Raw genomic sequence first — 13,643 nt, 5'->3', positions numbered from 1 at the left:
GTATGTGTTTAATGAATAAGGATAGGCAGTTGAATTGATATACAGGTGCAGAAATAATTATCACATCAGCACAACAGTCTGTACTTTATTAGACTTTCTCTTGAAAATTTAATTTCTGGTAACACAGCCTAGGAAAAAAGTCATCAAGCTCTGTTCAAACTTGGATGCTTTGCAGATCAATTCACTATAAATTTCTTAATTTCAACGAGAGGAGGGTGAAAATGGACACAATTGCCCCACAACAGCTAAAAATACAGCGTTAGTTGGCTCTACCATTAAAAATCTGCAGCAGCAGCAAAGAACACTTCAACTTCTTTTATTGCCAGCACACCAGTCAAGAACATAATGAGTTAGGGATGGCAAGCATTTGACAATCACATCACAAAACAGACAAAACAGCATTTAGAAGAATCATCTGCAATTATAAAGGCAGACTAGGTCATTAGCACCTTTGAAAAGATTTGTGAAAAGTGCATTTTCTGTAAAATGTTTTCAGAAGATTGCAGTACCACATGACCATCTAACAAATTAAAACTCCCAAAGTAAGTGGTTTGCAACACTCTTTCACCATAGAAGGTGATTTTGTACCATCATCTAGCTGTTCCTTAGTCTGTAAAGAATGCAAAGCCTTAACTTTCCTACATTCATATAAACACACACCAAACCCCCAAAAAAAAACAACCCACAAAATCTATCCCAAGCTTACAAAGGACAGGAACACAAAATCATCTTATTTGGTTTTATTTAATATTCTTTGTTACTTTGGGTGGAAAAGAAAATCTAAGCTGAATCACTGGACCTAATTTTGATTTATCTCAGCCACACCATTTAGATATTAAACATCTATTTATCACTACCATTGACAGCTCTTATGGCTTACCTCTCCCAACAGCATGGACAACCGATGGGCCAAAGCCCCGGATTTGGAATCCAAGTCCATCTGCAGAGTCAGGAATCTTCACTGTCCTGATACAAGCAAAGATTCAATATAGCAAAAGGTAGCATTTTGTTATACAAGATAAACGTAGACAGCAGTAGGTAGGCCACAAGAGTGTAAGACTACACACTTTTCTACAATTCACAGTTTCAGATTCTGCACCATTCATGTTCCAGATACACCACACCACTGACATAAACAATAAGAGTACACTGAGATACCAAAACCAATCAAAGGAAGGTAATATTATTTTTACAAGGAAATGCTATATACTGATTACATCAAAGCACCACCATAGTTTTAAAACTCCTCCCAAAAAGACTGCAGTTTGGGTAAGCTGCCACAGAACAGCAACACTGGAAGCCTTGGGAAAGCCTGTAGTCTCTCAGACAAGAGGATAGGGCCTGGGGACCACAGATTATGGTAAGCCATAGCAGATGAGCTGCGGAACACTGAAGAGGCTAGAGTCATATTACAATTTGTTAATGTTTGGCTACATGGTAAGTCTTATTGAAAAAAATATTTTCTTGCAGTTTTTCTGAGAAACTGTGCAAAGCACTGAGTTCTGTAAAGCAAGAATTGTCTACTATCATTTATGTCACTTGTAAGCACATTCTGCTACATTCCTGCTTGGTCTAAGTGCAACACTAATAGCCCTACTGACAAACATAACCAATAAACACAGTTTTGAGAAGTGAAATTCACATCTGCTCTTTAAAATGAACACCAGAGATCGCCCAAAGTAACCTAGCATATCCACCTGACCTCAGCACAAGTTCTACAGGGCTACATAAGTCCTTATGTGAGGTGGGTAGGTCACGCATAGTGCAGCGATTTAACTTCTGCAGCTTTTACTTCCAGAGCCGACTGTTATTATCTAAGAGACCTTTGCCCTGAGCTCCATTTGCCAGTGCAAATGCAGACAAATTCAAACTAAGTAAAGTAATTTTAAGATAAATTTGGGTAGTTTTGAATAACAACACTGTGCCATTCCTTGCACTTCCATTTTTTTCTGGTATACAGAATGTTAAACATTTTGGAACAATTATCAGCAGAGGTAAGATTCAAAACCCACTGAAGTCCATAAAATTTTTATAAATATTAGAATATTCTTAAGATTAACACATTTTAATTTGAAATATTTACAGAAGTACAGTATCATTTAGTATACTTACATATCAATTAAGGTTGATACAATCTATATAGTTTCATTCTGCAAATGCTTTGTGAACATGCTAATGAGTTATGAAAGACCATCACTGGCAGCTTAGGCTAAGAATTTAGAACTGTCTCTTCAGACAACACAGTTGTTGTACTAGCAGCAGCTCCTGATAAAAAGCACACAGCACCAAGAAACAAAATCTTCAATTCCTCTGAACTCATTGAACAGATCATCTCTGTCAACCTTGAACTTCACTAATTTTCACTTGCAAGTTGTGTTAGAAATTAAATCAAGATCTATAATAAAGAAAGACCAAGACATGCCTTTTACGCTTGCTACAACACTATCAACTGCTGGTTCGGTGGATTTTTTTGTTGGTTTGTTTGGTGCAAGGTTTTCTTTGAGTACTGGTCCAGCTGATCACCTTTGTGCCATATTTCTTTCTTTGCTCTTTTCCCCTTTCTGGGTGCCATCGTGTTTTTCAAGACATCTTTGCTTATTAACAGGAAAAATATGTCTCCATTCTACTGCTGAATGAGAGGCATTTCCAAGGCACTCTCTTTGCTATCTGGTAACAGAAGATGGTTCCTCCTTACCCTGCAAAATTTGATCAAAACTGCTCCTGAACACTGGTTCTTACTCTCCTCTTTCATTGGTATGTATAAATTAGTAACAATTGCATAAACTTTATTAATAGACCTATGCTCACATACTTATGAACCCAGGATTAAGCTTCACTTTGTATTTCTTTTATGTAACAAAAACTGCTTCCAGGTAGGGATGATCAAAATTGAGTTCAGAAATGCATCTGTTACATAAACACTGTGAGCTGTTTGCTTGCTCCTGCTGTTTACACAGCCAGCACACACACTGAAGGGCCCCATTAGATCACACAGTCCAACTTCTGCCAGACTAGCAACTAATCCCCAGAGGAACTTGTTTAATAAACACAGTGAGAGATAAGTGATCAAAACTGCCCGTACACTCGAGGAAACTTCATTTACACTTGTGGTTCCTGCATGTAATTGAAGCAGCAGAGATGATGATCTACAGCACTTGTGTTTTGCTTTTGCTGACTGATGGATGTAATAAAACAAAACCAAAGCAGATCAAATTGCTTGACTTTACAAAGATTAGATATAGTATGTAATGTTGCCTGAAACTCCATCGGTCTTCTAAAATTCACTTCAACTCTAGTTTGTAAAAATTCCCTCAAAGGAATGACAACTTACTCCCGTGGTTTCGTGCTCACAAGAACCCGCAGGGGCTTTCTGCTGTTTAAACATGCTTTCAGGAAGCAATCCACTTCACCGAAGGGTCTCAAAAAAACCAGGTCACCATTAATGGCAAAGATTTTTTTCCCGACTTCCAAACCTGCCATCTAAAAAACAATCACAGTTGTGTGTACATTTATCTTTTATAAGCACTAACATTATGTTTTCTCCTGTGGCATGCAAGCCCACTAGAAATAATGACTCATACATTTCCTTTGCATTCCTTACATCTTCTTCACATACCATGCACGAAAAAATTAACACCTCAAAACACATCTAGAACTGGCTCAATTGGCATGAAGGGAAACAGTAATTATGACGATATCTAAATATGAGACCTCGAGTTAATCGAGATTTATGACAGTATTACAATATCAGTTAATATCTGTAATAATTAACACAACAGCTTTCATAGAGACAGTTTATTTTTTATAACATTACCTGATCTGTTCATCCATCCTTCTCCAAAGGAATTAAAACTTTTCATAAGGAATTAAAACTTTTCATAAGGAAAAGTCACATTTACTAAGTGAATATTTATTAAGTTACAAAACAAAACAAAGCTTAAAATCTTCATGGCCTTTGAGCCGAAGCTACAGCAAGTCAAAATGCATGCAGTTTTTAAACTCTGGTCTAACAAGAAAGGAACCATCACCAGTTGAATGGCAGGCGTACGCAGAGTGGTCTATGCCTTATCATCATCTGAGATAGGGCAGAACCTGACTGCAGGAAATCACCCTGCACGTAGCTTTGTGGCTGTATTGTATCATTGATTTGTTGTATCAACTTTTAACCTAAATTTCTGTTTCCATCTTAGAAAGGCTTGAAATCTAGGTCTAATTTTTTTCTCTCATAGAAGAAACTTGTTACCTTTACATGTAGGGACACTCCCATGCAGTTCAGTAGACTATGAATTTACCAAAACAGCATCTTGAGCAATACTAACAAACAGGAAGGCTGTAATTTATTCATTCCAATTCTTAAATTCTATACTTTATCCAAAGCTTGATCCATCTTTTATTATGAAATATATCAAGTGCAACTCACAGATCAACTTTATAATAATTTCGTATTCTACCAAAAATGTTTATTCAGTTCATGATTAATGTCATCATTGGAATATTATAAAACTTATAAAAATAAAATGATAACTTTTATATCATCCCTCAATATGGCAATTTACTTAAGCAGAAAATGGTATAATGGCCAGAGCAATATTAAAAACAAAAAAAAAAAAGACACAAACACAACCAAAATCAAAGAAAAAAATCAAAAATAGAAATCATAATCACAGCATTCTTGGCAAGTTGTCATGGTTTCCCTCTACTACTAGTAGATTTTCCTGACTGGTGCCCAAAACATACACCTGTGAACAAGTGAATAAAACAGGGAAGATAATTTGTGATACTGGTTACCTCAGCATTTGATCCTTTCTCCACCACTTTAATAATTGGCACCTTATTTTTATCTTCTAAACCAAAACCATAGGTGCCTTCATTCGATTTAATCTGAAAAAGAAAAATATTCAAAACAATGTTCAGAAAGGCATTAACAGAAGCTAAAGCATATCCCCATTAAATAATAATACACAGTACTAATTTCTTGTTGCTGCAACAAATTCTTTTACTTATTAAACATACAATCATTGGGTTTCACTCACCAGTAATGACTTGGCTATGACATTTTCTACTACTTTCAGATCATGTTTCATGAGTCTGTGCTTCATATTTGACCCTTCCATTTCTTCATCCGCATAAAAACGGAACAGCAGTGGTTCATCTTTAAATTCACTTTTCTCTAACACTGCATGGTACAAAAACCACACTGTTAATCTTTCTTTTCTTTTGAATATTCTAACATCATCTCTCTTTCATAAAATAATGAACATGCACACATATTAAATGCTAGCAAACTGGTTTTGTGTGCAAATGGAGGAAAATCATCACTTCTTAACATGAAAAAAAAAATATTTGGATCTCTTACAAGAAGATATAACTAAGCTTATTTTCAACTACAACATCTGGATTCCACCGTGGAAGCTGAGGAAGACAAAATAGTCTGAAAAAATGCCGAGCATACGGGTTTTTTTCCTAAAAATGATTTAAAAAACATAATTTTGAAAAGTTCTGCTGGACAGTTGCTGGAGATGCTCACCACCAAGTTCTGGCACTCTCCAGGTCAGGTTTGAAATAGGTTTGGTGGAGATGTGGAAGCCACCAGAACAGTGGACAGATATGGTTTTATGTTTAAAAGTCCAAGGAAAAAGAATGAATGGTGATGGAGAGAAAGCTAAATCTCCCTCCTTCTCTAAACACGCTGATGAGAAAATAATTTCTTCCCCTTCTCATTTTAGTAAATGACCTACTGCTTCAATCCTTTCACTGAAATCTTCCAACAGTATTAAATGTGACCTTGTTCATCTCATTTTTGGTACTGCACGTACTTCTGCCCTCCTATCTTTCTTCTTTGTTCACTGCTGTCCTTACAACTTTCCCATTTTTCTACAGTGCACTTTCTCCTGCTGTCATTGCTTCACTTTTTTAATGTCATACACCTCCAAAAAATCTTTCCTTACTGTCCTACATATTTCCTAAATTTTTATTGTCTCATCTGAGCAAACATAAATTACTCACTTAAGTAATTTCATTCAAAGTAGCTAATAAAACCACCCCCAGTATATTCTTCAGAGGATTAAATCCTCTAAACATGCTACAAAATTAACTGAGAATAATTTTGAGAGTATACAATAGCTTTTTCTTGAAAATTGCTGCACAGATCTCTTCAACAACACAGTGAAGCAACTTCCTATCCCTTCTGCAGTTACCAGCCCCTGCATTTCCTTCCAGCCATGTAGCTAGCCTTAAAAAAATTAAGCATAGCTTGCACAGAGTGTATTTACTTACCATGGTGCATAAACCCATTATCACAAAGAGCCACACCAAATATCATAGCTTCGTCCCTTGTCCGGCAGTCCCCCTGTTAAAATCGTAACATATTTATTTTAAATACAGTTTAATATAAAAGCAAAATGTACTTTATGCACAATGGCATTACCTCACAGGGCTGGCAATAGTTATAAATTATATTTACCATCACCACCTTTATGTATACATTTACAGCATGTATATGAAACTGTTTTTACATGGCTATCATAGAATCATGGAACAGTTACAAATAAACATGTAAACATTTTAGAGAACTTTATTCTACATAAAAATTGAACATACTAGAATCTTAAACATAATAGAATAGAAAGGTTTTAACTTTCATTTTGTAAAACTGATGCTTGTTAACTGAGTGAACAGGATACCCTGATCTTCAGAACAGGTGACAGCAAACTGTTACTTTTATCCATCTAGTTTGTAATTTTGAGTTTTTCAGAGGCTATCCACTTACTTTTAAGCAACAAACAATGTTACACACCGAATCAGAAAGCTAAGTCTCATTAAAACATTTAAAGATAACTGCAAATAAGGAAGATAAACACAAAAGGGATGAACAGCGTGGCTGCTGACAGCTGATTTCTGTTACTTCACTAGTTTAAGAGGATTACACAACACATGCTGTTCAAACAACCCTTATATAAAGTGTTTGAGTATTATTTGAAATGTAGTGATGTATTAGGCAGAATGAGAATTTAAATGCAAAATGTACATAAATCCAAAGATGTATACTTGCCTGTGCAATTAACCAGTCAATAAGTTTGTTAGCCATGACCACAGATTTGTATGTTCTCAAGTGATAATCTTTATCTCTGTTCGAAACAAAATAAAACATTGGTTTAGATCAAATAAAAAATCAAAAAGGCCTAGAGAAAAAAAATAATATTCTATAAACAAGTAAGTGCAAGCACGAATTGAGTGTTTTGTAATGGTTACCTCTGGAGTAAAAAAGTCAAATCTCCCAGTGTAGACAGGAGGAAGCTTACCATATCTTACTTGGGCAATAACATCACTACATGCAGTTGTTTTGTAACAGCTGGGGCTCTCCAAATGAAGTAATGGAGTGTTAGTAAAGGAGTTTATTAATATATATATAGTAAACATATAAGTATATCCATCTGGACCTAGAAAGCTCTAAGAGTCTGTAAAAAAGGTCATATTGAACAGAGTTTGCAGTCATTTAGTGATTCAGTTATGCTTTTTGTCTTGACAACACTTCAATCTTCTTTGATTACTCCCAAGAGACCAATTTTGAAAAGATGGGTTAGATTCCTACATTCAAAGACAGTATGTTCAGATTATACACCTCCTCCAAATTACTCTCTTTTATTGACTCCCTGTTGGACTCACCTAATTACTGGGGTAAACAGACTGTGAAGGCGACAGTACAGTCTTACACCCTGTTAAAGAGAGAGATGAGGTTAGGTAACCACACTTTCACACCATAAAAAACAAAAGAGTAATAGATGCAGTAAGGAAGCCTATATGTTCTAAATGCACTTCATTTGGACAGCAAAAAAGACTGTTCAAATCTCTATATAATTTCATGTGGAAAAATTTAATATTTTTAGATAACAATATTGATGAACAAATTATGAGAAAGAAAAGATTTCCAATCCAATCTAATCTTCACTGACACAGATGCAAAAAGGATTAGCTTTACAGTGGCGATAAAAAATTTGAAAGAAAAGTACACAAAACCTAAAAGAGAAAGCAATGTTTCTATGCATTAGGCTTTTCCCAGTCACTGGTTGCTACTCTACATGCAAAGTGAGTAATTAAGTAACAAACATTGCATTTGATTATACGCATCGATACTTTTCCTGCAAGTTGAATTTATTACTAACCAATGAACTTAAAATATGCAAAGAGATTCAAAGATTAGAAATATTTTCAATTAAAATTTTTATAAAAGAGCATTTGGAAGAGTTTGAGAAACTACTACCAAAAGATTGTTTTTTAAAAAAGGAATCACATTAGTATTCCTTAGTGGACTATCAAAAAACAATTACATTTATAAGATGCAAGAAGAATTGTTTATAACGGTGAAAAGTTGTGTCAAACTAGATTTCATCCTACTTTGCTGTGCCTGGTAATTCAGTATTGCAGACTCTTTTACATATACCTTACATTAACAAATGCCAGCATAAAAGTAAATGACACTGTAATGTAATACTCAAATGCTGACATTTTCTACTGTCTTAAAATCATGAAAAGATTGAATATTAATAAGTTTAAAGGTAACTTTGTTGAATGATTCTGTTATGCTTAGTAGTGTAGCTAGATGACACTACCTATCTGTGTTAAAACATGTACGTGACAATTTACAGCCTTGTTAAGGTACTAATAAAAGACACTCAGATTTAAGGGAAAATTAAAACTAATTTTCTGTGCATAGCTTCATAACTATTAAAATTAATTGAAAAGTACAATAGACTGAAATGCAAGCTTCAGAATCACCCAGAAGCACAGGGGAGGCATCCTGCATCCAAAACAATTAAACTAAAGAAAAAAAAAACAAAAAAAAGACAACAAACTTTTATTTTGTATGTAAAATGTGCAATAACAAGTTAAAATCTTTCCTTACAAATGGAAAACTGAATTTGTTTCACATAGAGATCAGAAAGTGTGAGGGTATTGTTTACATTAACAAAATTTTCTATGCTATCCTTCAAGTAGAATCTCCATAGGTGATGTTTTCTACCTATTAAAAGCAACTATTCTATTCTGTACCTTAGAGATCACATCTTGCATCTCATTTCTGGGGTAGTATGTTCCATCATCATATCGGAATCTGTACAGCATGTGTTCAGGTTTGAATTGGTGCTTATCTGTAACTAAATTAAAAGAAAAACAAAATCATATATTGTTAGGTGACTCTATGAAGAAATTAAGGATGGAAGGCCAGTATCATTTCTAATAAAAGCCTACTACACAGCAACAGGCAAATTTCAAACAGGGTGGGCAGAAAACCCAATTAGATCTGCTCTGAGTTCCTCTGTGTCACTGGTGACAGTATTTTTCACAATGTTTAAAGAGTTTGGAAGAAACCAAACAATTTTACATCACAAGGCAAAGGATAAGACAGATAAACGGGTAGATAACAGTCTGAAAAATTAGGCATTTCAATTCTAGTCTTCAGCACTTCTGCAAAACTTTTAAATTGAACAGACAAATAAAACTTCTTTTGCAACTATTCATATTCTTGTTCCACATAACTCTAATTTTTGCTGAGACCAATCTCAGATGAGTCAGTAAAGATACAAACCCTCCACAATACGTTTGACTAGTCTTGCATTGGCGAGAAAAGGGAGAAGGAACATCCTTTACACATAGTTAGCTGAAGGCCTTAAGTGCAAGAGATCAGCGATCACTATGAAGGTGTCGATAAACCCATGGAAAAGGATCTTAAAGGGTGGATTTACAGAGTTTCACAAGATCCCAGCAACAAACCTCACAGCTTCAAGTGCTTTGTCAAAACAGACATATGAAATAAAACGTCTCACGGAAACAGTACTATAGTAAGTCTCTTCTAAAAAAAACTGATCAATTTGACGGCTGAGAAGAGCACTGAGAACCATTCTAGGATAACTGTCTTGTATTAGTTACTGTTTTGCTTGTAGATGTAAGCTTTAACTTTGTAGCTATATTTGCATGCCACCAACTGATAAAGTACTGTGATGTCTTCATTCATCAGAGTAACAAGTCTGACAAGATTAGGTAATTCTTCTGTGTACATTGCATTACCACTAAAATTAAGAATCTTAAGTTGTTTTGTGTATTACTCCAAACAATTTAGCTATAAATTCATAGAAACACAGAATGGTAGGGGTTGGAAGGGACCTTTAGAGATCATATAGTCCAATCCCCCTGCCAAAGCAGGTCCATCTAGATCAGGTCATATAGGAACACATCCAGGCAGGTCTTGAAGACATCCCAGGAAGGTGACTCCACACCTTCCCTGGGCAGCCTGTGCCAGGGCTCCATCACCCTCACAGTAAAATAGTTTTTTCTTATGTTTAAGTGGAACTTTTTGTGTTCCAGCTTCATCCCATTACCCCTTGTCCTGTCACTAGATACAAAAGAAAAAAGGGATGCCCCAATCTCCTGACATCCACTATTTAGATATTTGTAAATATTAATGAGATTGCCCCTCAGTCTCCTCTTCTCCAGACTAAACAGCCCCAGCTCCCACAGCCTTTCCTCATAAGAAAGATGCTCCAGTCCCCTGATCATCTTGGTGGCCCTCCGCTGGACTCTCTCCAGAAGTTCTCTGTCCCTCTTGAGCTGGGGAGTCCATAATTTTTGTTGAGGGTGGATATTTATATGGTGCACACTAACAAAAGGGAATTGGTCTAGGTTTAAATTGGCCTTTTCTTTTACTTTTTTTGCCAGGGTAATTTTGACTCAGATCCGTACACTTTTCAAGAAACTGGACAGTTATTTAAATATCTATTCATTTTAAAACTATCTGAAATTCAGATTACTTTTCTAGCTACAAATCTCCTTACTGCCTTGAGAGGAAGTTTCCATCTCTAGTCTAATCAGCAGCTGGAAGTGTCTAGGCAGTCTCTCATCTGTTGGTTAATATAAGTCATTTCAGATATTAGGCAATGCCAGCAGGTCGATTTAAAATAGCAACATGCAAACACATTTGTCCCTTCTGTAAAACTAGAGAAAAAAAAAAAAAAACAAACCCAAGGAAAACCCACAGCTTTCCTACTTGCAAGAGTTCACATACCAGGAAGCAAAATAATGCCCATCACAACATGGGTCTGAATTGCTAGAATGAAGCCTAGTACAGGGAAAATAATGGCCAGTGTAGTGAATATTCGAAGTCTAACAAAGCCCTCTACAACATTTGCAATGTGAATAACAGTCAAACTTTCTTTCTCCCTTGGTCCCTCTGTGAAAACAGATGGTTCATTCAACTTTATTTTAAGAATTCTATTTTCATTGAACCACAGCTGGATCCACTATTCAAAGCAGCATGTCTGGCTCACATTTCTATGCCCTAATATAATTATCCTTTTATCTCATGAAATTACACAATGTTCATTTCACTCTGTATTGAGACAGCCTATGAGTATATCTGGGGTATAAATTACAAGATCGGGAGAAGAATCTTTGCAACAGAAACATTCTATTGAAAATAATTCTCAGTGTGTAGTAAACACAATAGCATCTGACATTTGAATGATGGTGGAGGCAAATCTTGTAGACTGACAATAAAGAATTAAAGACTACAGGACTACTCATGAATAACCTTAACACTTTATCTCCCGCTCTGCATATGTTTAAAATGCACACAGCTAAGTGGCACTCTGTTACTCCTGCTTTCTTTTCAGTGAAGGAAACTGAAAACGTAACGGCAGAGAACTTGAAAAGTAAGAAATTCTTTACTGGTTGAAGTATAGAAGTATTAAAATGTGTAATATCAATTATTACATCTAAATGTACAGCCTGGATGCATGCTGGAACAGTAGTTAACTACAAAACTGTTGCGCTATTTGGGTTCAAGGGACTGTACCTATTACAAGCCAAATACACCTTCAAAAACAGAAGTTTCTTCAGTTTGCTGATATGGATCTGTTGGACTATACCTCATAAAAGAGATGAGGACCTGCTCAGCTAAGAGAAAAATTATGTCAATACAAATTACCTCTAGAAATCAAATCTTCTTACTGGCTCAAAATCTAAACCATTTCAGAGACACTTCTCTCCAGAATGAGCTGAATGGAGAGAGATGACTAAAAGTTTTAGCATAAAAATCGCAATTTTGTTAACTATACACAAAATCATAGAATGGTAGGGGTTGGAAGGGACCTCTAAAGATCATTTAGTCCAACTTTCTGCTAGAGCAGGTTCACCTAGATCAGGCCATGTAGGAACTCATCCAGGTAGGTTTTGAAAACATCCAGAGGAGACTCCACACCCTCCCTGGGCAGCCTGTGCCAGGGCTCCATCACCCGCACAGAAAAGAGGTTTCTCCTCATGTTCAAGCAGAATTTTCTGTGTTTGAGCTTCTGTCTGTTACTCCTTGTCCTGTTACTGGACATTACAGAAAAAAGATTCACCCCATTTGCTTGATACCCACCCTTTAGGTATTTACAAGTTGCTAAGGTCCCCTCTCAGTCTTCATTTCTCCAGGCTAAACAGCCTCAGGTCTCTCAGCTTTTCCTCGTAAGAGAGATGTTCCAGTCCCCTAATTATCTTTGTAGTCTTCCACTGGACTCATTTCATAAGTTCCCTCTCTTGAACTGGGAGCCTTAAAATTCAAAAGATTGAACTGGGGGGTTCTAGGTTGGATTCCACCAGCTCCACTTGGATGAGTAGGCACATGTATCAACAATCAACTGTGACTCACTGTCTTCTACAATTCTTAGCTGGATTTGCATCCCTAAAAAGCCTGGCCTTTAATAAAATATTTACATCCTTTAAAACAGTCTATCATCCTCCATTCCCCCAGAATTTATTTTTGCTTACAAGAAAATAGCAATGTTTCTCTAGGTCCCTGTTTGCAATGTTGTGATCCCTACAGTATTGATGTAATCCAATTAAATCAATGGAGCTTCTCCCAGTAAATCTGCTAGGCGTGCACAATGTCCCCATGAGGTCCTGGTAAGGATATAATGAAGATTCAACAAGCTGTCTTCTGTTAACAAGACTATCTTTCTGTCAAATAAAATTAAGTCCACTCTAATTACAACAATTACCTGGAAAACAAGTAAGTTAAAACTAATTATATTTACCATGATGGATAATGCCATTCTCTAATAAAGCTTGGCCAAGATGAACACCTTCTTCAGATTTGTGTATCTCTCCAATTTCCAACAACCAGGACACAAATTCACTGAAATAAAAACAGACACAAAACCCAAACTTTAAATGTCATACCACCGTATTTACTACATTTCCCTATCAGTTACTCATGTTTCTTAAGCCTAATGATCTTCATAATGTCATATCACCTTTAGAAAAATCCACTCCTTTCAACTTTAATTACTTCAACAAGAATACATATGATTTCGCTTGAGCTGTCTTTTCTGCTCCTAAGTTTTATCTACTTTAAGCTTACCTCACATGCAGTGAGGACTTTCTGTTTTCTGGGATTTCCTGAAGTAGTATAGCCACATATAATCAGATGGTCAAATATAAGGCAATCCCAGGCACTGGCACTTGGCCAATGCAGAAATATAATGGGTGTACAGAAGAACAACAGGACTGTCACTTGCAAGGTATGGCAGACCCACTGACATTCTGAGTGTATACAGAATGTTTACACTGCATGTGCAGGAAATGCCTGGCTTGTATCACAATAAACCTGA

The 13,643-nt window shown here is 36.0% G+C and overlaps 1 protein-coding gene across 1 annotated transcript in view; it reads right to left on the bottom strand.

The window, feature by feature from the left end:
* Positions 1 to 13,643, bottom strand: part of PREX2 (phosphatidylinositol-3,4,5-trisphosphate dependent Rac exchange factor 2) — a 183,318-nt gene that overhangs the window by 84,150 nt on the left and 85,525 nt on the right. The window contains exons 12-20 of the mRNA XM_061994821.1: positions 13,068 to 13,168; positions 9,049 to 9,152; positions 7,666 to 7,715; positions 7,052 to 7,127; positions 6,277 to 6,349; positions 5,034 to 5,176; positions 4,789 to 4,881; positions 3,332 to 3,480; positions 881 to 966 (exon numbers count right to left, since the gene is read on the bottom strand). Coding sequence (XP_061850805.1) covers positions 881 to 966; positions 3,332 to 3,480; positions 4,789 to 4,881; positions 5,034 to 5,176; positions 6,277 to 6,349; positions 7,052 to 7,127; positions 7,666 to 7,715; positions 9,049 to 9,152; positions 13,068 to 13,168 — 875 coding nt within the window. The remainder of the gene's footprint in view (positions 1 to 880; positions 967 to 3,331; positions 3,481 to 4,788; positions 4,882 to 5,033; positions 5,177 to 6,276; positions 6,350 to 7,051; positions 7,128 to 7,665; positions 7,716 to 9,048; positions 9,153 to 13,067; positions 13,169 to 13,643) is intronic.

This window comes from Colius striatus, chromosome 4 (genome assembly GCF_028858725.1).
Source record: "Colius striatus isolate bColStr4 chromosome 4, bColStr4.1.hap1, whole genome shotgun sequence".
In the NCBI taxonomy this organism is placed as follows: Eukaryota; Metazoa; Chordata; class Aves; order Coliiformes; family Coliidae; genus Colius; species Colius striatus.
Note: the sequence above shows the minus strand (reverse complement) of the source record. Positions and strands in the feature narration are given on the sequence as shown.